The sequence below is a fragment of the Neodiprion lecontei genome, chromosome 7 (assembly GCF_021901455.1).
Source record: "Neodiprion lecontei isolate iyNeoLeco1 chromosome 7, iyNeoLeco1.1, whole genome shotgun sequence".
In the NCBI taxonomy this organism is placed as follows: domain Eukaryota; kingdom Metazoa; phylum Arthropoda; class Insecta; order Hymenoptera; family Diprionidae; genus Neodiprion; species Neodiprion lecontei.
This window is the reverse complement of record NC_060266.1, coordinates 26,023,945-26,049,172: the sequence shown is the minus strand read 5'-3', so window position 1 is coordinate 26,049,172 and position 25,228 is coordinate 26,023,945. Positions and strand designations below refer to the sequence as shown.

General features: G+C 48.7%; 1 protein-coding gene across 2 annotated transcripts; it reads left to right on the top strand.

Annotated features, from left to right (window-relative positions):
• Positions 1 to 1,897: 1,897 nt before the first annotated feature.
• Positions 1,898 to 25,199, top strand: LOC107224910 (kin of IRRE-like protein 2). 2 transcript variants are annotated; one of them, XM_015665158.2, is made up of 12 exons: positions 1,898 to 2,249; positions 17,021 to 17,148; positions 19,042 to 19,225; positions 19,992 to 20,127; positions 20,327 to 20,535; positions 21,392 to 21,670; positions 21,760 to 21,868; positions 21,924 to 22,110; positions 22,190 to 22,328; positions 22,462 to 22,652; positions 22,848 to 22,984; positions 23,073 to 25,199. In XM_015665158.2, the coding sequence occupies exons 1-12, from the start codon at positions 2,186 to 2,188 to the stop codon at positions 23,404 to 23,406; spliced, it is 2,097 nt and encodes a 698-aa protein (XP_015520644.1). In that variant the 5' UTR covers positions 1,898 to 2,185; the 3' UTR covers positions 23,407 to 25,199. The 2 variants fall into 2 exon arrangements, with proteins under 2 accessions (XP_015520644.1, XP_046600964.1); XM_046745008.1 differs by lacking the exon at positions 19,042 to 19,225.
• Positions 25,200 to 25,228: the final 29 nt, after the last annotated feature.

The window sequence follows — 25,228 nt, the reverse complement described above, 5'->3', positions numbered from 1 at the left end:
CACCGTCCGACAATTTCCTCTCACGTTTGTGGCACAACCCGGAAATCGATGGTTCGCGGCGTCGGTAAATGTCCCGAGAGCAACGCTGCTGATGCCGCGACTGGGAGTGTCGCTACCTTTGCAGAGTCTCGTTCCTTTGGGACGTGCTCGTTTTACCGACGTCGAGTAACCCAACGAACCCAACGAACCCGACTAGGATTCCCCGTGGCGCGATGTGCCTGTAAGTGCTGCGCGACTTGGTGGATTTCTAAGCTTCCAAGAGCCCGGCGCCAACCCTTCTCCGGAAAACGGCTCGACCCCTGAACCCCCCAGGAAGTAGGAGGGACCGAACGAGAGTCGAGGTTGTTGCCAAATTGTGCTGAATTGTTTGAATTGTTTCGTTTTTTTGGAATTGAAACTTTTAAGGCAATGTTTCGGATGTTTAGTAGCGGTGGTTTCAGCTTCTAAGATACGCATAACTGCGGGGAGAGTTTCCTTGGTAAACAACGCCGGAAAAGCCTTTGTGTCTAAAGTTATTCAACAAGCCGGAGTGGAATGGAATATCAAACAATTTTCTTCCCAACATGACACGGTGCGATACGTAGACGCGAAACAGAGAAACAAACCGATGTAGATACTACCCAACTGTATATCAATGACAAGATACTGTGCAATAAAGAGAAATGAAACGAACGAAGCAAGCATTTTTTTCTCACGCCTCGAAATCACCCGATCAATTTTGAATTTGTCGATGGGGATTTGGTTGCGACGTATGTTACAATACCTCACCCTGGTAACAACCCCTCTTAGGATCGTTAGGTATAGCATTTACCGGAGCGGGGTGTGCCGGGGGACGTAGGTAAGTCTGGGGGCGGAGGCTATTCAACAAGTCCGAGAAACTCCTCACTCCGTTCGCGTGTCGGAATAGAAAACAAGCGTATCACAAGGCTTTATACCGCCGCAGGGCGAAATCTCAACCGGTGAAAAGATATCAATATCACGTTTCACTTGCACGATCTGCAGCTGTGAGAATACGAATGAGAAAATGAACGTAACACGCAGATATATTAATACGGGACTCGCTCCCGAGTGAAATCACCTAATTTCGCGAGGAAAATATTATGGATTTTGAGAATCGAAATCCGGGGACACGGGTCATACCCTGAAATTTGAGGAGAACAAAGAGCGGTTTTTATTGAATTACCATCACCGATCGATAATCAATTACCTTAAACAAGCTACCTTTCTGCTCGAAGCTTCCATCGTATACCCAAGTTATATTTTGCGAGCGTAAAAACACCTGGCTGGTCTGCACAAGATGAGGTTTGAAATTCCCTGAAATTCTACAACGGTTTATCCAGAAACAACACTCGATTTTCTCCGAAAACTTTTACGCAGACTTGAAAGTGTACATTAGTAATATAATAATAACAGTTTTGTGAGAAACTTTTTTATTCAAAGATTCAAAAAATAATATCTACTATTTACGTGTTCCTCAGCCCCGGTATATGTGTATATATGTATATAGACACTTGCGTTTATCGTAACGTAAAATTCATGAATTTTCAACGAAACTCTACAGCTTCGACACGGTCAATTCTCTGCCACGAAGAGAGAAATTCTCTTGTATTACCAACGTTTTCCGGAAGATCAAATTCTTTGTTGAAACGTGACGGATTGACAAGGGTAGGCTCGACGCGATTCCGGCAAGCGCGCATTCCGCCCGTCTACAAACGCAGCAAGGTGCATCCGCGTGCATAATATAATACAGAGGTATTTTCGCGGTTGAATTGCTAGCGAAACGTATAGCGGCGGGGCGCGCGCGACAGTCGGCCTGAACTCACCCTCACCCTCACCCTCGCCCTCGCCCTCGGCCTGGACCGCGGCGTGATGCCGACAGTCGAAGTTGAGACTCCGGCGCGCAGCGTTGGGTATCCCGAGCAGAGCGGGTCCCGGGAACACCGGGAAGTGAGAAAGCTGTTCGGGGTAAACGGGTGGTTAACGGGTGGTGGGGTGCACGCCGAGGAGATCCGTTCTCCCGCGTGCGTGTTCGCGAGAAGAGACGAGGCTTTCAGGGGTTTCCGGACGGCAGGGAAAAGTTGGCGGAAACTTCGACGAGCAAGTTCGAGTCCATTCACGCCGCGTCGCGCGTCCCGCTGAATTAATGTAGGACAGACGATAAGAGGTACCCGATAGCGAGATAAGGATGCTCTCGGAATGGTCCAGCTGTCTCCGGTTTCTCATCGCCGCGGCACTCCTCCTCCCCGACGGTGAGTTCTCCCCCAGACTTGATTCCGCAACGCGCGTTGCAGGGGTGAAACGATTTGCCTGACCGGAGTTCGCCGAGTCGCGGAGCGGTATCCATTGCCTGCCTTGGAGTGCCTCGACACCGTGTCTATCCTCTATCTCACCACGACGCGCGTTAAAATCTCTCGCCTTACCGGCAAGAGACGTGAGGCCGAAGCGCCTAAGCCGTAGAGGATCAGTTTCGTCCGGCGCGTCTTTACTCCCGATCGGGAGGTGCGTGGGTACCGAGGCAGGGGACTGTCTGATTTTGTACCACGTCACCTGAGGCGGAGAGATAGACGAGATCTCAGGGATTTCTAACGGACACCGTCACATCTCCTTGTGAAATATCATTTCCTCCGCGGTGTCGCGCAGCCCCGTTTCCCCCCATCTTCTATCCTCGTCCTCGTCCTCCGGGTACCCCGGATTAACGAAGAGATGAAAAGGACCCGCCGATGTATATATATATATATATATATGTGCGTGTGTGTGTGTGATTGTATATGTGTCGTCGACAGGGTACACGATAATCTCCCAGCCTAACGCACGCCTGACATTATATTAACCCGTTATTACAGATGTATTACAGTAGCTGATATATATCCAGTTATTCCGCGGCAAAAGAAATTAACTTTATACTCGCGACGTGTGATCCGTTATAATTGCGTATAATGTGTACCTACGTCGGAAATTTATCACGGACGAAAGCGGGCGGGTCTATTTTTTATACAAAAAGTGTTAAACAAAGGTTTTCTCATAGCACGCACGTACTTTTTATGAATTCTTTATACTTTTCTCCGTAAAAGTGAAAAGTACATTGTCAATATAGACTCGCGAGGATGATTTATTCGAAAATGTTTCAGGATAATATTTTTGCGAGCGTACATCGTAAACTTCTTACTATTCTAACAATAAGTGCAAGTAAAAAGCACGTCATCAAATTCGTAAGTAAGATTCAGAAGGAAGACGAACTCTGATAATTTATCCGAGTTATTCGTACATCATGTTTAAAGAGTAAGTCGTACAATTTTTTCTTTTTTCCAACATAATTTGCGGTTAATAAGTATTCTGATACTCCATTAATGAAAAATACGTCGTTTTTACTTAGCGAATTTATACTAAACGTTTGACATAAAAAATATCATATTTGAAATTCCTATCGTTCGACCTAATTTTTGTTATTGGTATGATTATTATTATTATTATTACTAGTTTACGAATAATGTTTTTTTTTTTTTGTGAATGTACAGTTTCCTTCAACAATAGATACGTTCAGGTTGGTATAAATTTGACAAGTTTAGGTGTGTAGGTACATACCTATACATGTACCACCGCCACCGTCTCAATTCGAAGGGGCATAAATTTTCTTCTTCACTGAGGCTCCGATTTAATATCCAACGCGATGAACTTTTTTTCCCTCCTATTTTTCCCCCTACTCCTCGCGGCATACATGCATATATAAATATATGTATACGTTTACAGGGTCGGTGTACATATAATAATATAATATAATATAATATAATATATACCCAGATGTATGAGATTATATACCTATGTAATGCAGGAATGTACATTTCCACACAGGCAACGCATGCGGGGGGAGGTTCGAGGATTGGGAAAAGAAATTTACGGTGTATAAAATAGGCGCAAGACGAACGCGTTGCGCGTAGCGTACAGACGGTTGCATCAACCGCAATGATGAAATTTTTCGCCCTCTCCTCGGTCCGCCTCGCTGCTCGCCAAATCAGCGAACTCGGCCGGGGGATAAACGGCAGATAATCCGGCTGCCTCTGATTGCGAAACACCGTCCATCCGTCCGTTCGTCCGTCCGTCCGTCGGTCCGTTCGACCGTCCGCCCGTCCGTCCACCGCATCAATACCCACCAACCACCCATATTCCGTTACCCTCCCCGTAGAAATCAATCGGTGTACCTACAACGGAGTCCGGCCCCGATGCTTGCATCACGCGCGTCACACGCAGACAGGGAGGACATGATGCGTGATTTTGGAATTTTTTCAATTTCACGCCTCGCAAGCGTAAATAGCGACACAAGGCCGGTTCGGTGTCCAGATTCCTACTACGGACGTTTGTCAACGTCTTACTCAACCGGACTCAACATCGTCATCGCGGTGAAGGGTTTGAGGCTGGGCAAGATGTCGGTAAGTATCGGTAGTAGGAATCTGGATCCAGAATCGGCCTTGTACCGATCTATTTATGCGTGCACGTGCGTATAAACACATCCCATTCGTGCAACGTTTTGCGTTGCGCGTCGGCGTTGGGTGTGAATCTGTTTTGCTTCGTTATCTCGGTCCTCTATTTTTCCAATAAAACGTTACACGTATCACCGTTGGAAATGTAACAGCTCTCGCCGATGCAGTTGCGGTTTCCTGTGTAACTCGGGCCGGAAATACGATCCGCGTCTGGCCTACGCATGCGGTCGGTGTTTATTTCGAATAGATGGTTTAAAAATTTGCTACTATCGTAAACGGGTCGAATTGTGCTGGTCTGTTGCACGCTTGAACCTGAACTGTGTGAAAACAGATATCTGTTTCAATTATCACTCTGGCTGAAAATTTAATTTCACGACAGAATTGTTCGCTGACAAATTTACGATGCTACACGCGGATGCTGGGTGATTTTTCATTTCTTACACTTATAACCGCGCAGTTGTATACATCTATAGTACACTCGGGAGTGCGAGGTGGCTGCAAAAGATGATCGAAATGAAGTGTACATCGCTATATATACATGGATATATATATGTGTATATATATATATATATATATATATATATATATATATATATATATTTATTATGTATGACATGTATGTGTGTATGTATGGAGGAGTGTGGGCGTGTGTGTGGCAAAAGTGTCCCTCGATAGGGCGAAGAACGATCAATCTACCGCAGACCTTTTTCCAGCTCCACGTTCCGCGATCTGCGTTCACCGTGAAATTACATCGCGCGGTGAGTTGACAACGCGCGGTTGTCCGACGAGATATATCGCGCAGTTCTTCATAAATACTAAAACATCGTTCCCTGGACTCGACCTGAAAAATAAAAAAAACAAGCGAAAAAGTAAATAAAAATTATATACATTACAAGAGAGAGAGAGCGAATAGGAGAAAGAAACGTCCGTACAACGGTAATTGGAACACAATTGTCACATTTGTGACAGCTCGAATTAACGTTCACCAACGCGACGCAACTAAAACCGACCAAAAGGCAAAAGTCATTCTCATTACCGTACAATTGTACAACCGAGGGGGAGTATTTTATTCTCGTAAGCCGTCGCGGCGACGTCCGTTTACGTCGTAGGTATGTACGCCGAAACTACCCACGTACTTGTAGACTCGTATCGCGTATGCACTTCTTCCGCCCACTTCCGAGTCCCGCGGCTGCACTTTCAGCTCGAACGTACAGACATTCAGAAAGGGGATGAAAAGGGGCTGCGAGGCGTTAGACCTCCGTCCGTCGCCCTCCGCGTTCACATTCGTTTCGCCTCTTATATCTTCCTGCAAAAACCGACAATTTTCGATAATGCATTTTCGGTTGACCCTGGCGCTGATGTATTATCATTATCTCGCCCTCCGCCTTTTCGTTCCCTGTCCGGTGGGTTGATGTGCAGCGCCGGCGGTACTTTCGTATTACATGTATAGTAGATATAGAGATATATAGAGATATAGAGAGGGCAGGGCACTCGGCGCGGCGGGGCGCGTACGTGACGGGTTGAATTTGCATAACGTCCTTGCAAATTGTGAATGCGGCCAGCTTTTGGAAATAAAATATGCACCGTTATTCCCGAGGCGTGGCACGAGGACGCGAAACGCCGGGGGCGTCGAGGATAGGTGGCGAGGGGGTGAGAGGAGGGGATGTGATTTAAGGGGTTCGCGTCGTTCTCCGCCGCTCCCCGAATAAATTTTCACCCTGCGGAGAGAAAGCGACGCCGTACAGCGTACACGGGGAGCGCATAACCCGACGCTGTACCGGAACGACAGGGCGCCCACACCTAATTCGCCTAACGTGCCAAGAAATAACCACTTATACCGAATTCGCCGCGAGGTTTCTCCGACCGCGACCCGATCCGTCCAACGCGTGCGTGCCTCGCACATACTTACCGCGCTCATCAAGGGGGGTGCCCGTTTAATCGCTACGCCGCAATCTCCGCGGTTTCTATCCGGTACCGCAGCTCCGCCGTCACGCGGGTCACCGGCTCCTGACAAAGGAAGACGGTTGTATCAGCGATTCTCGACCACGCGATTATAGTTAATGCGCCCACATGGCCTGCAGCGTGTATAACGTAGGTAGACGGGCGGACCTGGCAGCGCGGGAGGGAGGCAGGGAGGCGCAAGGGTTGCCTCGACTGAATACTCACGGAGATATAATCGTCGCAGCCGACTGTCCAACTTCGCCCCAATTCCCATCGATTATTTAAGTCTTAAGATTAATTGGCTTTGATCGGTATTGCCGGTCACGTTCGCGAGCAAATAAAACTTCCCCAACAACTTGACCCTTTGAAATACCTCGAAACTGGGTACACAAGGGTTCTCGAGGTGGCTGATTTCAAAAATTGGCTCGGATCTGAGATATTTTCAATATTCAAAATTGCGAATCTGACATGAGCGAATAGGATCAATTTTCATATTTTTAGTCCGCTGTATTGAACCGCCATCTTGAATTTTGATATTCTGACGTCGGATTCGTTTTCAGCGACCCCAAAAACCCGAGATTACAGAGTTCCACTTTTCTAGTCCCCACAAACTTGCCGCAAATACATTTATTCTGTAAAAACATACATTTTGAACGCTTTGTTTATTGACAGCGCTCACTATATTCGTGGAATTATGGTGACCCCTATCAAAATATCACCATTGGCATCGTGGAAGTCCAATTGAGTAAAAGAAAAAAAAAAACACGAATATCTCAAAAATTGAATATAAATCTTGAATAACCGATTCAAGAATGGTATCTCATACGTATATGAGACGCCGTGCCGCAAAAGGTTGAATCATCTTACAGTACCACGCAACGTATTCCAATGGCCATAACACCGGCGTTCGGAATATATCCCGACTCTTTGCTTCCCCTTCATCGTCCCGCATCGCACGCATAGCCCGCAGGCGGAGCAGCGCCGAGATTGATATACCTACCGAATAGGACACAGGAAGAAGGAAGAAGGAAGAAGGAAGAAGGAAGAAGGCCGAAGGCACGGAGCCGTTACGTTTGCGTTACGCGTCCGCGTGGATCAACGCGGTAGGTGGAGGACGGTGTGCCGGGGCGCAAGAGCAACCGGGTCGTCGTACGGAGCTGACGATGCGTTTAATTAAACCGTGACGGGGGGTATCAGCCCCCCGCAACGCCCGGTATTGTTTCTCGGGGGCGTATATAGATATACGGCATGCCTCACAGGGCTGAAAAGTTTCGTCCCATTCCCGCGCCGGCGTAATACCGGGACACCCATTGTTGCGGCCCGTCCGCAGACAGTATTACGGTTCATTCGCGAGGCAGCCTCCGCGCTTATGTGCGTCTCCGCCGGGCGTATAATCCTTCCGCGATTCGCGCCATTCCGCACTTTACGCGCCGGTCTCGAGTCCCCGTAGGAACGTTATAGGGCCGTACCTCAGGGTCACGGCCCTTGGCCGACCCTTGCCAAGCATTACCTGCCCTTATGCCCCGAGCCAGATTATGTGACCTGGTAATGTTTTGCCGGCGTAATTTTAGGACCGTTATTTTTTTTTCACCCTCGCGACACGTACACCCCTCTTTCGCCCCAACGGGCAACGACACGCACCGTCGTGGTATTAACCGTGACGTATATTCAACGTCACGTGTATAATATACATATATTACATATACAGGACGATGAACGATATACGACGGAGACTGCGATAGAAATTTCTCAACTTTTTAACCACCACGCCTACCAGACTCCCTAGAAAATTGTAGTCGAGGCGAAAAAATTAAGATGAAATGAAAATGGTTCCAGCTCCTTAACCCTTTCGGTCACACGTTTCTCAACTCAATATTTTGATCCGAATTTTGTTACTCGGGGGTTTTCGGAATCGCTAATCGCAAATATTTTGATGTAAGATCCAAGAAAAAAATCTATCAAAATTGTTACTTGCATATTTTAATAGTCATACGAAGTAACAAAGATCATTTTAAATACTAAATAAATTCTGATGAGGCTGGGACATGGAAATTTTTCAGGGTTAAGCGGGTAAATTTTTTCATTTTGCGCCGTGCAAGGGATTCACGATGATTAGCGTATCGGTATTAAAATTCTTGTGACCAGTTAACCGATAACTCCTCGTCGTCTGCTTGGCTCGGGATTTGAAAACTACTCTCGACCGATTCGTGTAAGCACAACGAAAAGTTATACACGGTACGCGACGGGAGAATGCAGGAGTTATTTCCCGAAAAATGTGTACACGCAACAACCGTGCAATACCGTATCACAACGTTCCAGCGAATGATCGTATTTGGGATAAAGTATTACGAGTAGAATGGGGGTGAAGCGGGGTCTTGATGATAACCGTGACGTACGCGCGCGTCATCGTCATTTCGGGGATAGGCGGGAGAAGGGCGGTAGGGGAGGCGTTTCAACCTTCCGTCAATATTGACGCTCGCAAAATACGCTCTAATACGCCGTAATGCGGCATTATTGCCGAACAGGGGCGACAGGGGCGGCTTACAGCCCCGGTCGTCCGCGTCCATTAAACCCCTGCTCCTCGGTGTTCCTGCCAACAACCCCGACGTGGGTACACGATTCCGCACATCCGGCGTGTCCCGGCGGCCGAGACCCACTGACTCGAATCGCGTGTAAAAGTAATTACGCTTTTTACCGGCAATGAGCTGCGACGATTATCGCCGCTTCCTCTCGAGCCGCCTGGTTCCTTCCGCGTATTCGCCCCTCTCGTACAGTCGATTCGACCGAATTCGGGTCGGAGAGCGAAGCTCGCGAGATTCGCGGAACGTGGGATGAACGGCGGACGGGGCAGGGATCAAAACACAACCTACGGAGGCGGACGGCGCGGGGCGAAGCTTCTGTTCGCCCCCGAATCCCGTGCGGAAAAGGACCCGTAATTAACGCTAATTGGCCCCGGACGTTTGACTCGCGCCGCGACGCCCTCCCCACACACCCCCCGGCGCACCAACCCTCCGGGGCACCGTTCGGCTAACGATGAACAAATATTTAACAATCCGCTACCCTCCGCCCCCGCCTCCACGCACGCTGGGATTTTTTCAATTTCGTACACCCGCAAGGGCATACCTGTAACTTGGTTCGTGTAACGCGCGCTGTCGCCTGTCGGTGTCTCTTGTGTGTAACATTATGCGTCGACGATCCGTATGTACCGCAGGTTTGCCATCTCCGCGCGGCGTTTAGTCCTCGTCTTACAAACGACGCGAGAGTGCTCTTTGCCGTGAAAAATGCATAAAGAAGCAAAAGAAAGAAATGTCTTCCGGTGAAATGTACGAAAGAAAGTTTCGTTTAGTACCCGGTGATTTTTATAACCCTAGCCATCCTACACGTTGTGGAGCATTTTTTTCACACTTCAAGAGATTCTCACAGGTATAATATATCAGCTTTATCAACGTTGTAGTTGTCGTGCCGTAGAAAAAATCGAAGCTCCAGCTCCAGGTGTATATGTATAAAGAAGAAAAACAACTTCCAAGTTTCTAAGTAAAATACTACAATTTTCACTCTTCTTCTCTATCTCTCTCTCTCTCTCTCTCTCTCTCTTTCTCTTTCTTGCCAAATCGCCAATCTTTTGTTACAACCGTCACGAGTTTTCGGCAAAAATATCCAATCTTTGACGGAGAGGAGGGGATCACGATTTGCATATATAAGTAATTGTTATTAGTCGTGAGTTGAAACAAACTTTTCGAGCCTGAAATCGTTTCAAACGAACGAAGCCGTTTTTGTTGAAAACCAAACGACAAGATGTCCCCGACACGTGTATAAAAATACAACATGTAAATACATATCTATACTATAATTGAAGAATTGCTGTCATCGCGTATGAACATCGTGTAGTTAAAAACAAGAATTGACGAAGCACGTGTAACCGTGGGTGACGTAAGATGCTGGGGGGTCGGAGAGCAAGGGGTGACGGAATCCCTCGGGAGGGATCGGAGTGTCTTGGGAATGATCTGGAAGGAGGATCAAACGAGCGAAGTGTGCGAACGAATGCGTTGCAGAAATGGGTATACAGGCGGCAGCTTGGCGGGCTGTAACGTTCGAGCGAAGAAGGGTGAACTTATTATTTGAAACGGAGCTGGTGGGCGAGTGGCCAGCTAGACTGCGGGCGTAGGTACGAAAAGTAAACGTGCGAAAAGCCGACCGTGCCTCGTGCAGAACACGAAGAAGCTAGGTCTAAAGGGCCTTTGTAAAATGAAATCTGTTACGTCAGCCTGGAAGGTACGCGAAACTCGCAAGTGCTACGATACAGGCCCTAGAATCGTCAAGAAGGCTCTGGACGTCTACCTGTAAGGATGTACAGGTAGGTACGAGGATCGCACCCACCTGCGAGTTGGCTTACGCGTGGAAAACGGTCCGTGCAAGGTGAGTCGGGGAGGGGGATTAAGAAGAGAGAGGGAGCAGCGCCGGTTCATGGTTGGTACTCGTATATTAGTCCCGAGTGGTTAAGTGCCCTCCCCTGAGGACAAAAGACGTCTTAATTGCGGGGAAACCTCTCGAGCGAAGACCATTTATAATGAATAAGTAACGACGAAGCGGCGGGCCGCGTGCCCCCCCGGCAGGCAAAGCCTCTTACGAACCTACAGGCAGCGCGGCGTTCGCCTCTAACCGACGTTTCCGTCCCATGCGGGCTCGAACACCGACGCACACAATTCAATGCCAAACTGCCCGGTCGAGGTGCCATTTTTGTACGAACCGTTTACGCGCGTCTTCGGCGCCATCTCTTGAATCGACTCAGCTGGGTCCAACGAAACCCGCGTACAACTGTCAAGGTATTCGTCACCTTCGAACGAAAATTACACCATCGTTATTTTTCCCCGACGATTAATAAACTCCGGAGCACAACGTTGCTTCCAATCTCAAGAGGAAAAAATGACCTCGAAAATAGCCGGCCGAGTTTCCGATTAAAAAATCGTTACAAAGGCGGCGTGAAAATTTTCGGAGTCCAGGAAGAAGGACGGGGGTGGCGAAAACACGGCAAAAGGCGGATTCTGCGGTTCCGTGCCGCTATACTCGGCCCGACGTTATTAATTGGAGCGGTATATAGGTCCGTATACATATACGTGTAGTTGGGTTACAGAGAGGGAGTCGGGTGCTGCAGGGAAGGAAGGAAGGAAGGAAGGAAGGAAGGAAGGATAGAAAAAAGAACACGGACGACTGCGGCGAGCGAAGCCGAGTTGGGAACGAGAACAGAGATTCGAGTCGAGCCGAAGGGGGCGGCGAGGTGGAGGGGGTGGGGCTCGTTAAGGCAATGAAATTAATTCGAATCCAGGTATAATTTAATTATTTTTAACGGTTCAGCGAGCCGCGGCCTCTCCTCGCCCCGGATTATGCTTGCCACCGCACCCCGACCGTCGAACCGCGGGAACTTGAGACACGTCCTCCGATACAACCCCCGCCCCTGAGGCCGGGTAACAAATCGAACCCATCGCCAAAGTCGAGGAACGAGACGCGGAGGGTGAAAGCCGCGGCCTAGAGAGACCGGCGGTATCCTCTTCCTCTTCCATCGTGTCGGCTTTTTCTCCCCTTTTACGCCATTCGAGGCCAGGCCAATTCATTCGCACGACAGGGGAAACCGGCCTGGTGCAGTTACCGGCCAATTAACGATTCTTCTCCGCCAGTTCCTCCCCCCACCTCCCCTTCGCTGCCATTTCCGGTATTCACGGGGAAAGAACGGCGGTAGGTAGGTAGGTACTAGACTTGTACGCGGGGCGCATACACAACAGCCATAGAGCTTTTTTCGCAATATTACATATATACGTCATCTACAAGTGGCCCGGCAGTTTTTTTTTTTTTTTTTTATTCGCATATTTCAGCCTGCTTTCGGAATAACAAACAAACGCATAATATATCAGCACGGCTGCGTGCCATACCTACCTACCGTGCTAGCGAAAAGTAAAATTTCTACTTCATCAACTCGTTATTCATTCCATTTGCGAGAAACTGCATCCTCGTATATTTCGTAAATATTAAATTACACGGATAAGTCTATTTTTTTTTAATCTACATCGCTACGTTCCTGCAAATCATAATTTGTTCCTTTTGTCTCTGTATATATATATATATATATATAACAAATTATGAATTGCAGGTATGTACGTAGTCAACGTTATTATCATGGTTTTTAGTTTGACACTTGTCGCGCATAAAAGTGGACACTTTGTCATCGAGAGTGTAAGAAAGGGAAGGAGAGATGTCGTATGTTCGCCGCGTCGTATTATGATATATGTTCCGCCCTGCACGATAAATTTTCATCGTCATAAATTGCATAAGATTCACGCTCGCGCTTATATCATATATACAGCTTATACCTATTTTATACCCATTTACCTCTACACACGAAGCCAAAAATTTAGTTACCTCAACTATTTCGTTTCTCTCCATGCGTGTATGTATTGGGGAGATTCGGTTCTCGAACGGAGGGTGTACAACATATATATATATATATATATGTGTGTGTGTGTGTATATCTACCAACCTACCCGACAACACATATATAATCTTCACGTGCGCCCACGTGTGTAGTATATCTATATAAACGCGTTCAATTTCCCTCGAGCGAGAAAGTAATTTCTTTTCCTCTTCCTTTCCGTCGTTTTTTTTTTTCGTTTTCCTTCTTGTTTTTTTCTTTTTTTTATTTTCTTACTTTGTTGTGCTGTCTTTTCGTTTTCTTTTTTTCTACCCACCTACCCTTTGACCCGAAACCCAAAGTTTCCCCGAGAGTTTTTCGCTCATATTATGCTGTACTATACGTGAAACGTATCCGAACGGTGCTGCGTAATATAAAAAACCTCCACACGATTCGACGGAGCGTAACAATTATTATAACGCATTTCAACGTATACAAATGTAGGTATATGTATATTGTATGCATACACGTGAGCGTAGATGTACAATAAATATATTGTGTGGGATATGTTTTGTATACGTACAATACGTGAGCTGGCGGCGAAAGGCGAGAAAAAGAGAGCGATAATTGACTGGCGACAGGGCGCGAAGAGAGTTTGCGAGGTGGTGGAGAAGGGTGAGGAGGGCGAGGGGTGAAAAGTTTCGGTGAAACAAACTGGTCCCGCAGGGACGAGACCGGGATTTCCGAGGAGAGAACGAACGAACGAACGAACGAACGAACGAACGAACGAACGACGACGACGGCGACGAAGGGCCAACAAGGATCAACGAGGGTTAACGAGAGGGTCAAACCCCGCGTTGATCAACGGCTCTTGGGTGGAGAAGCGCGAGAAGAAATATAACGATTCGCATCGTGTACCTTTCTATTACACTCCGTAGAAGTAACGTGCACGCGTTCCGGCGAGGGATACAAACTCGCGTGTAAAACCCACGACACGAGGTGTGTACGTATAAACCGGCAGAGAATGTATGGTGTAGAGGTTAAAAAGGGAGGTGAAAGCTCCTTGCCCTGCTACGGAACCGCCGAGTTTGAATCATCAAACGCGCCTCTTGAATCGACGCGCCTCCTCGCCCATCCCCTGCACTCAGAACCCTCGACGGATTCCACCCCCGGGCCGTTATAAGGTTTTCCCCGAGTTATACGTCGTACCTACGTATGTATAACGCGGGAACGGATATAAGAAGGCGTATGACCGTGTGCGCGAAACGACTCGCGCGGGAAAAAATTCGAAAACGAAGGAGGTGTAGGTATGGCGAAAGGAGCGAAGGGTTGAAGAGAAGAAGAAAAAAATGGTGTATGGATGGAAAGAGAGAAATAAAGAAGGAAGAAGGATAGGACGAAGGGGAGCCTTGAAATCACGCGAATATCCTGAGGGACAATAGTAACCCGGTGGTGAATTTCTGTTGAAATAACAGTTGAAAGCACACGGCTCTGTGAAAAATGTCGTCCCTCGCGACTGCAAAGCAAATAAAATAGAAAAGGGGCCAGAATCCACCTCTCTCTGCCCGCCTTCTCCTCTCATGCCCACCGCCGCCACTCGCCCACCTTTATCCCGAGCTCTTTTCCACCCCCGGCCCAGCCCAGCCCAGCCCAACCCACCCCACCCCATTCCGCCATCCTCGCTTTCTCTCTTTTCCCGTATCCGCACGTGCATGCTATGTGTATAATAACCGTACACGTAGAGCGGCCGAAATATACGTGCACACATGTTCCTATCCGCCCGTGCACATAGATCGCAAAAGCATCGCACACACGTAGCCGCTTGGCACAACACACAGCGTCAGACTCTGCCACCGCTGCTCGTCGGCACTCCCCACCTCGGAGAGGTTTTTTTTTTTTTATTACTCCGTCCCTCTTTTTCCCTCTCGTTTCCTCCCTCGACGGCGTGTTGCTCCCGCATTTTTCCTCCTACTCTTTTTCCACCCTCCTCCCACAACGAGAGGGAGGGAGGGAGTGAAACCCCGCGCACAGAGAGGAGAGGAGAGAAGAGGACCGTGCGGGTGGAGGGCGACCACCGCCACCATAAACACAGGTTCGCACATTTGCACAATCCCGGCGATGCGGACGGCAACCCGGACCGGCGGGTGGGGGTGGGGGTGGCGGAGTGCAAGGCCCCCGGCCCCCCGTTCCTACTCGCGGTCGGGGAATAATGCTAAAAGCGGCACGGAGCGGCGGTGCTGCAACGATGGCGGTGCGTTAATATCGTGTTTTTATTTTCTTCGTCTATACAGCGGCTCGGCTCTCTCCATCTCTCTCTGTCTCTCGCTCTCTCGTTCTCCTAGGCTCTCTACCCGGGGAAAAAAAAACCTCACCCTACTCGCCTCGAACCAGATATCTCCCAGTCGCACAATCGAACGGTTTTTCAACGAGGCTGCATGATCGTCTACGAGACATATTTCACGAGCGATCTCTGCAGCCCTTCCGACCACCCTCTCCTCCTCCTCCTCCTCCTCCCGCCGCGTAGACAGACAACGACACATATAATCGCCGGATCACCAGACGCGACTCTGCCGGGCGATCCGTCTTCGCGAGGCGTTAAAAGTTATCGCCTTCCCCTAAGTGACAACTTACCGTATCGGCCAGCCGACCGGCCCCGAGCACACGCCGCACGTATGCTCGTACATACGTACGTACGATCATGCAGAGAGCGCGGTACGTGGAAGCGGCCGTTATGGGTCGGACGCTTCGAACTTTCCTCGGTCAGTGAGGCAAGCGAGTGGTTGGTCGGCCGAACGGACGAACGGACGGACAGGCGCGCCGGGAGGCAGTAAACCTCGGCAAACGTTGGGTGGAGACCAGTAGGGCACAGCTACCGTTTGATGTTGATCGTGCAAACGGATTAATCCACGTGTTGTAGGTACGTTTTCGGACGTGTCGCGAGGTCGGGCTCGGCTGGACCGGAGACCCGAAGCCGGGCCGAGCCGAGCCGATCCTAGGCTGGGGGAGGGGGAGGAAAGGTGGCACAAAGGGAGAAATTTAACCCGGTGAAGCCCGTTTGTCAAACGCAAAACGTACGTGGCTTTGCCTCTGCATTATTTGTACGTGTGATGGTCGTCGGCGTCGTTTCCCCTCCGCCCCCCCCCCCCCCCCCCTTTCCCCATACACACTTTATACGTACGTGTACGAAAACGTGTGGGCGTATATTATGTATGGATTCAAACATACACCGTACATCTTCCACCTCCTGCTCTGATGCGGTATACGCTGCACATGTGAAGCCCACGTGTGTCACGGATAGATAGATGCGCATATGGGTTTTACGGGAAGATGGAAAATTCTCTGTGTTTCTATGCAAAGTACACGTAAATCTGGAACCGTATGTACGGAATATCGTGGGGTTTTATTCTTTCCGTAGTTACATAAGTAAGAAGCTGGTTCTTTCTGAATTTTCTGTATCCGTTCCATGTGACTTCCATACTATGTTAATTATACATAATAGGTAATGAATTAAATAAACACTTATCGATGCGAGTTTGATTCGAAGATCTCCGTAGTGAGCGTCGAGCACAGGGGGAAAAAATGGTATCTATGCCGAAAAATCGGAACCTGCGAAACAATTTTCCTCACTCTCGCAAGGGACTCGGGGAATTCTCACAGTATCATATAAGACGTGTATCTAGCTACAGCGACGAGCCGTCCAAATGAGAACAAAACCAATTTCTCACGGTCCCGCGTATAGGCGCGTCTACATTCGTGTGAGAAAATTTGGTAAAATCCTCTCAGCGTATACTCGTATTGGTGGTCCCACGGCGAGGATATAGGATTACACAAACCAACGTGTAGGGCACCATGTACTTACGTACGTACACGCTGTATCAACACATCCATATTTCGACGCCGGCCAAACTCGATCGCTCAGAAGCCTAGGTGCAGCAAAAAGTGGCGGAGGGATGAGAGGGAGGGTCTTTCGCCGGGGAAATCGTAGTTAAATGGAAAATCTTTGCTCGCTCGTTTCGTCTCGCCTCCCCGAGCGCCCCTACATCGCGTTATCGTCCTCGTCCTCGTCCTCGTCGCCGTGTTGCTGCGTGCCTACGCACTCGTTAACCCCTGTAGAGTTGTTTCACACTACCTGTGTACGTGCGTGATGATACGCCTTATAGGGTACGTAAGAGTGTGCTGAAGCGTACGTACGTGATTGTTGCAGGGTGCCTCGGGATTCAAAAGTTCGAGGAGACGCCGGGATATACGGAGGTCAACCCAGGCCAGGACGCGAAGCTCTCGTGCCGGGTGCGCGACAAGCGGGGACAATGCATATGGCAGAAAGACAACAAGGTTCGTATGCCAGAGCCAATTAAACACCTTGGAAGCTCGTTTCCTTTCTCCGTGCAATGCTTGCGTGTACCTACGTTACACGTAGGTGTATGAAAAACGAAAGGACGAACATGGGACGGGGATTCCTTTGATCGTTAGAATCAGAATCGCTCTATGTACCTACCGTATATGCACTTGGAATTACGCACATGTGTGCACATGCCCGATGTAAACGTCGCGTAAACTTGTTGCTCTTATTGCCACTCATATTTGGTATCTGGTACCTAGATGTAACCGCAGACCAGATTCTTAACACGGATAATTTTCCGGGGAGCGACTGTATTTCAAGTCTGCTGTGTTGTTAGGTAAGCCGGGGTGGGGGAAAATCTAGAGCGATTCTCTTAGCGGGAGCTTTTATATCTGAAAAATACAATTATCGTACCCCTGCGGGTTTTCGCCTTCCACCTCTCGCCTCTAGCCACCTTCTCTCTTTTTCAAGCCGACGCTGACGTCGTGCTACATAAATTTCAATCCAACGAGGGTCTTAAAAAAAAAAAGAAGAGAAAAAAAAAGAAACGGGAGAGAAAAGTAAAAAAGCAATGGTAACGCGGTGGCTGCGTGGTGCTCAGATTAAAGCCAACCCCAACCGCGGACTTCGTCGACGTAAAATCACCCTCGCGCTCTCAGGCCCCTCGTCTTCTCCTGTCCTTTCCTTCCCCCCTCACCCCCTCATCCATGGCCCGCGATCGCGGAGCCCAAAGATCAAGTAAAGCAAAAAGTAAGGAATATCAAGGCGCGCGCTGCGAGGTCGTGAACGAAAGAAAGAAGAACGAAGAAAAAGAACTCTCGCCACGGTTGGATGGGCCGAGCCGTCGTTCGATTAGAATTTCACCCGCATCGAGTCGCACCGCGGGTGTGTAAATACTCTTCCACAGCTCAACTCCCGGACGGGCGTCGCTGACTACCGGAGTTTTCTTTTTTTTTTTAACATTTTTTTGTTTTTCTCTATTTATTCGAAAATTCTTTCTTTCGTGCGCAGATGTGAAGAACGATGCCCGCGTAAGCTTTTCCGTAAATAATCATTACATCCGCATATATATTGCACGCGTACACGATATACAACCTGCACCCATACCCATACCAATAAGAATAAAATGAATACAAAGCGAAAAAAAAAAAAAGAAGAAAAAACGCCGCGTAGGTATAATACAGACGTACGCGTATAGCCTGCGGAGTATAAGCGCGGTTTGCTTTTCTGCCTCCGCCTCGCTTAGCGCTCGACGTGTGTCGGCCGCGGGTGCATTACGCTGATTACTGGTCGTGCCCTCCTCTCCAGAGGCGAGCGCCTCGAGGAGGGCTCGTCGACACGGGCCGGATTGAGACGAGCCAGGGGTTAAACAGAGCCGACGGAGGGTGGGCGAAGCCCGCAACTTGCGAAAAGACCTCTATTTTTCGCCCCGTTTTCAGCTTCTCAAAAATTCCCTCCGAATAGGTATACCTATGTAATAATACCCGACTGCAGGTTTAATCGTACAGTCTACTGCGGTAGATCGCCTGCGTATGTGCATTAGGGAGGTTCTTAAAAAGGTCCTTTTTAATTATCGACCGGCGTGCCCCCCAAATCGAGTTCACCTTCATAATCAGCGACCCACGAAAACCCCCCTGTACCAAATTTCGTGAAAACCCGTTAAGTAGATTTGGTGTGTCCCTGAAAGTGTTTAACGGGGAAATTAAACTCCGTTTGGGGCACGAGTCAGAGTGGAGATAACAATCTGAAAAAATTAAGGAGTTATTTTCGAATTACGTGGAACCGATTTGGGGAGCGCGTTGGTCGAAACTCAAAAATGAGCTTTTCGAGGACCACCCTAAACTGTGCACGCACAACGACGTACGAGGTGAATATTTTCCACGCAGCTGATCGGAATGCTGATGAAGAAGTACGAGTGGGCGGCCGCCCCCGACGCGGGGGATTGTTCCCTCTGGGTTCGCTCCGCGGATTTAACTTTCGACGACGGGATATGGCAGTGCCAGGTTACGCTCAGCGACTTTGCCGCACAGGATGCGCTTACCTCAGACCCGGCGCGACTCGTAGTACGAGGTATGCATTACGTGTCCTTGCTATCGGGAATGAGATGCGTGTTCCATTATAATACACGTATTACTCACACGGAACGCGTTATCGCGGTCAGTCCTCGGCCGCGACGACGCAACGCTGCGGACGAACCTTTTGAGTCAGACATTATTGTGCCGAGTCAACTTTTACAACGAGATAGTATTATATGAATACGAATCTAAAATCATATTTCACAAATTCAAGATGGCGGATACAATACGGCGGACGAAAATTTGAAATTCGATCGAATACGGTCAAGAACTCTACGCAGGGGTATTCGGGGTCGCTGATTGGATTCGTCGTACTGAATTTTCAAAATCTAATTTCATATTCCCAATTAGCGACCCCAAAAAACCCTCGAAAGATTTTTTTCTCCGGATTCGATCGAATTTAAAATTTTCTCCACCGTATTGGATCCGCCATTTTTAATTTTAGCAATCCGAGATCAGATCCGCAATCAGCGATCCCAAGAACTTATAATTTATGCAAAACATGTATGTATGTAGAAGGGTAACTTCCTCGGAAACGAATTATTCCTTCAATTTTCACGATTTCTTTCGATCAATTTGTTTCTAACAATAACAACTTACATTACATCGCAATAAGTTTGGTACACTCCCAGGAATGGCAAATAAATCGCAAAGAAATATGTTTTCAAAGATGGTAAGAATACTTGCCACTATGACTGAAAAGGGTGAACGTCGTGCGTCCCTCGCCCCCTGACTAACGACGCAAATCTGTATTTACACAGTGAGTCCGAAACGGCCAGACATCGAATACGGACAAATCACGATTCTACCAGGAAGCAACGTGACGGCGCGTGCCGGCGAAGTCGCTCACCTAAGCTGTGCCTCCCGATACGGGAACCCCCCGGCGTTGCTGCGATGGTCTGTATCACGTTCTTTTTTTCTTTCTCACTTACCCTTTTTACAAATACATTCGATACTCGAGGACAAATATTGCGAAACCAGCCGATCTTCGATCGGAATTGGTGTCGTCGGGTGCAATCGTTGCGGTATTAAATTCGCACAAACGCGTCAAATCAACGAAGGCAATGAACGGTGCTCCGCACCCTTCCTGTCCCAGGTACCTAGGCGAAACGGAAATCCGGCCGCTGCGGCCGCAGGTGAACTCTACGGAGAAGGAGAATCCTCGGACGTGGATGGCGCGCAGCGTCGTCGATGTTTTGGCGGAGAGGTCGCGTTACGGTGAGCCGATACGGTGCGTCGCGCAGCACGCGGCCTACGCCAACCCGAGTTCAACCCTAGCGACGGAGGTGCGGTTCGACGTACGCTGTAAGTCGCGTCGCCCCAGGGTGACATCCCCGGTCGAAATTTAGCGCCTGCTTCAACGGACCCCCCGCGTAGGGCTTCAAGATAGCAGAGTAGGTTTTATTTCGATTCAATGTCAGACCCTAGTTTCACGCTAAAAATGTCCGAAATTTATCGATTTACCGAGTTCAGGCTCACAGTAGGGTACTTTTGGAGCCTCGTTTCATCCCCCAGAGGCAGGGTTAAACCTGCTCGTTTGAAACCCTCCTTCAACGCTCAAAATCCTAACCCGCTGATAAAGGTCCGTCGATTCTGATCGATTGTGGTAGAAATACAAAAAATACGATTGAAACGTGTGAAATCAAATTAAAATCCCCATAAATAGGGATCGGTTTACACACGCGTTTAATCGTATTTTCTGTACATTCAATCGGTAAAAATATAATATAAATATAAATATACAGTCATTTCTGTATTCGTGAGAATGTTGAATAAATACACTTGAAATGCGACACTTGATTTTCAAATGTTACCGAAACTTATGAAAGTTATATCGAAATAGCCCTAGGGTTATTCATTGTCAACGCTTGAATGTCGCTGTAATAATATATCCATGTATATATGAGGAGTAACAGGTCCAACGGAGGAGCTGTAGATTCAATAGCGTGAAAATAGGTTCAATCGTCTACTAAGTGGGTCAAAGTAGGGTTCGGTACTTTAATTTTTCAGAGTCGGAGATCCGACGTAGGATTTGTCCTTAAATCTTTGAAGTAGGTTCACGTGAACCTCGGTAGGGTAAAATTTCGGCGCTAAATTTCTGCTCGAGATGCCTTCCCAAATGTCAAACCCATTCCGGCATATTTTGCGGCCAATTCCGCAGACGCCCCGGAAACCCGTTTGGTCGGAGCACCGGGAGGCGGCGTCCACCTGGAGGAAGACAGGGACCGGCTGGCCGTTCGATGCGTCGCCAACGCGAATCCGCCCGCCTCGATCCTCTGGAAGCGGTCGACGGGACTCGGGGGAGCTACCGAGGTGGTCAGCAGGGACGAGACCCTGATCCTCTCCCCGATTCAGCGGAGCCACGCGGGGCGATACTTCTGCGAGGCGGCGAACTCGGTTGGGGAGAGCAGCCCTCTGTCCCTCCAGATATCCATAAACTGTGAGTTTCCGTCTCTGTAGCCAGCGATATCTTGCCTATACAGGAGTCTGCGGCTCAATCTCCAATTTCCGTGCACGTCTCTCGTTCAGATCCGCCGAAGATCACATCGGTGGGTCCCGAGCGTCTGACGACGGCGCTTCTCTACACCGGAGCATCCTTCGAGTGTTACGCGGACGCGATGCCGCCGCCCGAATACAGGTCAGTTCCACCCCCGAAGTCGATCGACGTCTATAACCGAGACCCTTGGGTTCAGGTGGTTGCAGGTGTTTCCGGACGGCCGAGAGCCGCAGGTCCGTGGGCAGGGGCAGCGGTTCTTCCTGAACAACGTAACCTACGATCAGCAGGGACAGTACATCTGCCTGGCGTTGAACGTGATAAACGGCAACACCCGGGAAGCGAGGAGCGACCCGGTCTCCCTCCAGGTCGTCGGCGCGCCAAGGGTAAGCTTGGATTCGCGGCGCATCCGGGGTGCGGATGCTCCGTCGAGTCGGCCTTCTCTGACTTCCGTGGTGTTCGCAGGTGGTGAGACCGGCTCGTTCCGAGACCTCGATCGTCTCAGCGACGGAAGGAGGACCGGCGCGACTCGAGATAAGGCTGTGCTCGGATCCGCGGCCGCGGCTGGTCGCCTGGGAATGGGGAAGAATCCGCCTTCACGCTGGTTAGAACCCGTTGTCAGTCAGGACAGTATGTCAGCCCCACCCCCAATAAACGAACCCTCACGGACTGTACAGACGATCACTCGACAGGGGTACGTCGCTTTGCGAATCAGCGGGAATTACCTCTCGTTTCAGGCGAGGTCCTTGAGTCCCGATACCGCGCCCTCGACCTCGAGCCCCTCGCCTTCGCCGAGGACTGCTACGCCGCCATCCTCGAGCTAACCAGCACAGCCAAGGAGGATCAGCGCTTGTACAACGTCACCGTCGAGAACGACCGAGGCAGCGATCGCCGGACCCTGATGCTCAGGGTGAACGAGCCGGGACAGGTTTGAACCCCTGTAATGTAATACCAGGGTGGTCCGTAGAAAGGTAACTCTTTAATTGCGACCGGCTCCATATATTTCAAAAACAATTCCCCAAATTTTTCAACTTCTTATCTCAACAATGCCCCGGTTTTTTAAGGACCACCCTGAATTGTAACACTTTATTCGGTGAATTTATTTCCTCGTTAATCCGCCTAGATCCCTCTGGTGATCGGTGCCGTTGCCGGTTTCACCGTTCTCTCCATACTGATAATGGGCTTCGTGTGTTTCCTCCGAACCGAGCACTGCTGCTTTGCCCGGAACACGGTGCCGGCACTTCAGCAGGTTCATTGCAGGTACGTTCCAGATTCGAGACGAGCGAGCGACCCGGTCGAATTGGCCCGATTCGCGGTTTCGATTGATTGATTGATTGACTGATTGCAGCGGGAAGCCGCAGCAGTCGGAGTGCGCCCGGGAGGTCGAGGACACCAGGCTCGGCATAGAAACTATGGAACGCACGACGCAACGGTACGCGCACCAGAAACAATTACAGGCCCACACTCTGAAGCCCGTGTCTTCTCTCCACTATCAGCAGTGCTACGACCACGAGCCCCAGCCGCAGCCTCATCCCCAGCCTCAGCCCCTGCAGCCACAGCGGCACCAGCGACATCACCACCGTCAACATCACGTCAAACAGCCCCTTCACGGTCCGCAGTGCGAGTTGCAGACCAGGCACCCGGACACTTCGACCAACGACTCGACGACCAGTCTTTGGTAAATTTTTCCAACTCTGATAAGACGTCACGTCAGTCAGTCAGTCAGTGAGTCAGTCAGTAAGTCAGTCGGTCGTCTCACCGCGGTCGATGATCACTATCGCGTACTGCGAGGCAGAGTGCAAGGGTGGGTTACGCACTAGACTTGCGACCGAGCGCCTTTTGCGGTCGTTTTAATCCTGGGTATTATATTTGCGTATCTACCTGACTCCTTTTTGCTTTCGCGCCCGAGAGAATCTTTTCTCCCGTGTCATCCAACGGCCGTATAAAGATAGCGAGATAGGATATCGCGGGGGTGAGTGAGTGAGGGTGGAAGCAGCAGCTACAACGCTGTCGAAATGAAAACGTTGCTTCTTTTACGGCTCGGTGCCTGGATGGGACGCGGGGGTCTTCGTCCTTTTTATTTCATTTTTTTTTTCTTTTTTCTTTTTTATGATTTCTCATCTCTTCTTTTTTTTTTGTCATTTTAATGCATCGTTTTATTTTGGCTACAATACCGTCGGACGAAAACGTTACACGAGTCAAGTCGCAAAGAAGACGGATCCAGTTTGAATCGACACGCGTATTTTCCACCATTTCTACGTACGTAGATACGTCGGTATACGTGTATAATATATACGGAATGTATTTATGCAGGGGCAAGTGCTGGTATAGAATACGCGGAACACGTCGGTATACGTTATAAGCGAGATTAAAGATTCCTCGATCTTCCAGACTATAACATCACGTTTTCTTGAAAATATATTAATCTCTCCTCATATTACGCAAACTATACTTTTCCATCTATGAATAACGCGCGTCACGCTGCAACAGACGAACAGTGACATCACGCCTGTGTGCTGGGAAAAAAATTTGCTCTGACTAATGAATGAGGCACGAGGTTTGAATCGAATGCGTAAGTGACAACTTTTTGATCATACATCATTCGCGTAGCTAAGTATAATGACGATTCATTCCGAGCATGAGTGGCAATGTAAATACGTGATGAAACTTGGCTGTGGGTGAAAAGGTAAAGAGTTGGTATTATTGATTCAGTGAATCCTTTACCTCGCAGTATTTCAACCGGTACCTGTAGGCTAATGGATAAAACCACAGCCCAGGACGCGGTGCTGGACTCGCGTTCCTTGGATATTATGTTCTACCATGTATCTCTTGTCTTCTATTGTATTCGGTATAAGAGATTTATGATTATCATTGCCGTATTGTCGATATTGGCAATCGGAGAGAACGTTTATTGTCAGTTGAATTGCATGGTGAGATTGAAATGATTAAGAATAAATGACGAAATAAATTATATCTGCACATCCTAAAACGTAACATCTATCCCGTCAAAGCATACCCATGCCTGTAATTGTCTATCCCATCTGCTCGTTGAGCGTATCTCCCACCTTGACATTATTTATTTATTCCTATTAAAATAAACATCACCGTCCCTTGATCGCTTGATAAAACAAGGTAGGGTTTGAAATTTCCGCAGAATACATAACAGATTATCAATTTCCCATCAATCGATAACGGATCACTCGTTTTTCTCACCTGATTCGAGACGAGTAGCTTTCTACGTCCAAAACAAAAATAAATAAATAAAGTTAAACCGTAACTTGACGTATTTAAGTAACGTATTTTCAGCCACAAGCACGATCATGCTGGCTTGCCTCGTGAGTTCGCGTGAAAATATTCAGATGAAAAAAAAAAAAAAAATGTCAAGAACGAGAAACGGAATGAAATAAATAAGCAGAGATGAAAATCAATCTTATACCGATGAATTTATCTCCTGTTCAAACACTTACGTGTGACCGCCTGTTTCCGAGTCGATTCCGCAGCGGG

Coding starts and splice junctions, on each gene's coding strand:
- LOC107224910 (XM_015665158.2), top strand. CDS start 2,186: ATGCTCTCGGAATGGTCCAGCTGTCTCCGGTTTCTCATCGCCGCGGCA. Junction 2,250..17,020: donor GGCACTCCTCCTCCCCGACG/GTGAGTTCTCCC, acceptor TGATTGTTGCAG/GGTGCCTCGGGATTCAAAAG. Junction 22,985..23,072: donor CTTCAGCAGGTTCATTGCAG/GTACGTTCCAGA, acceptor GACTGATTGCAG/CGGGAAGCCGCAGCAGTCGG.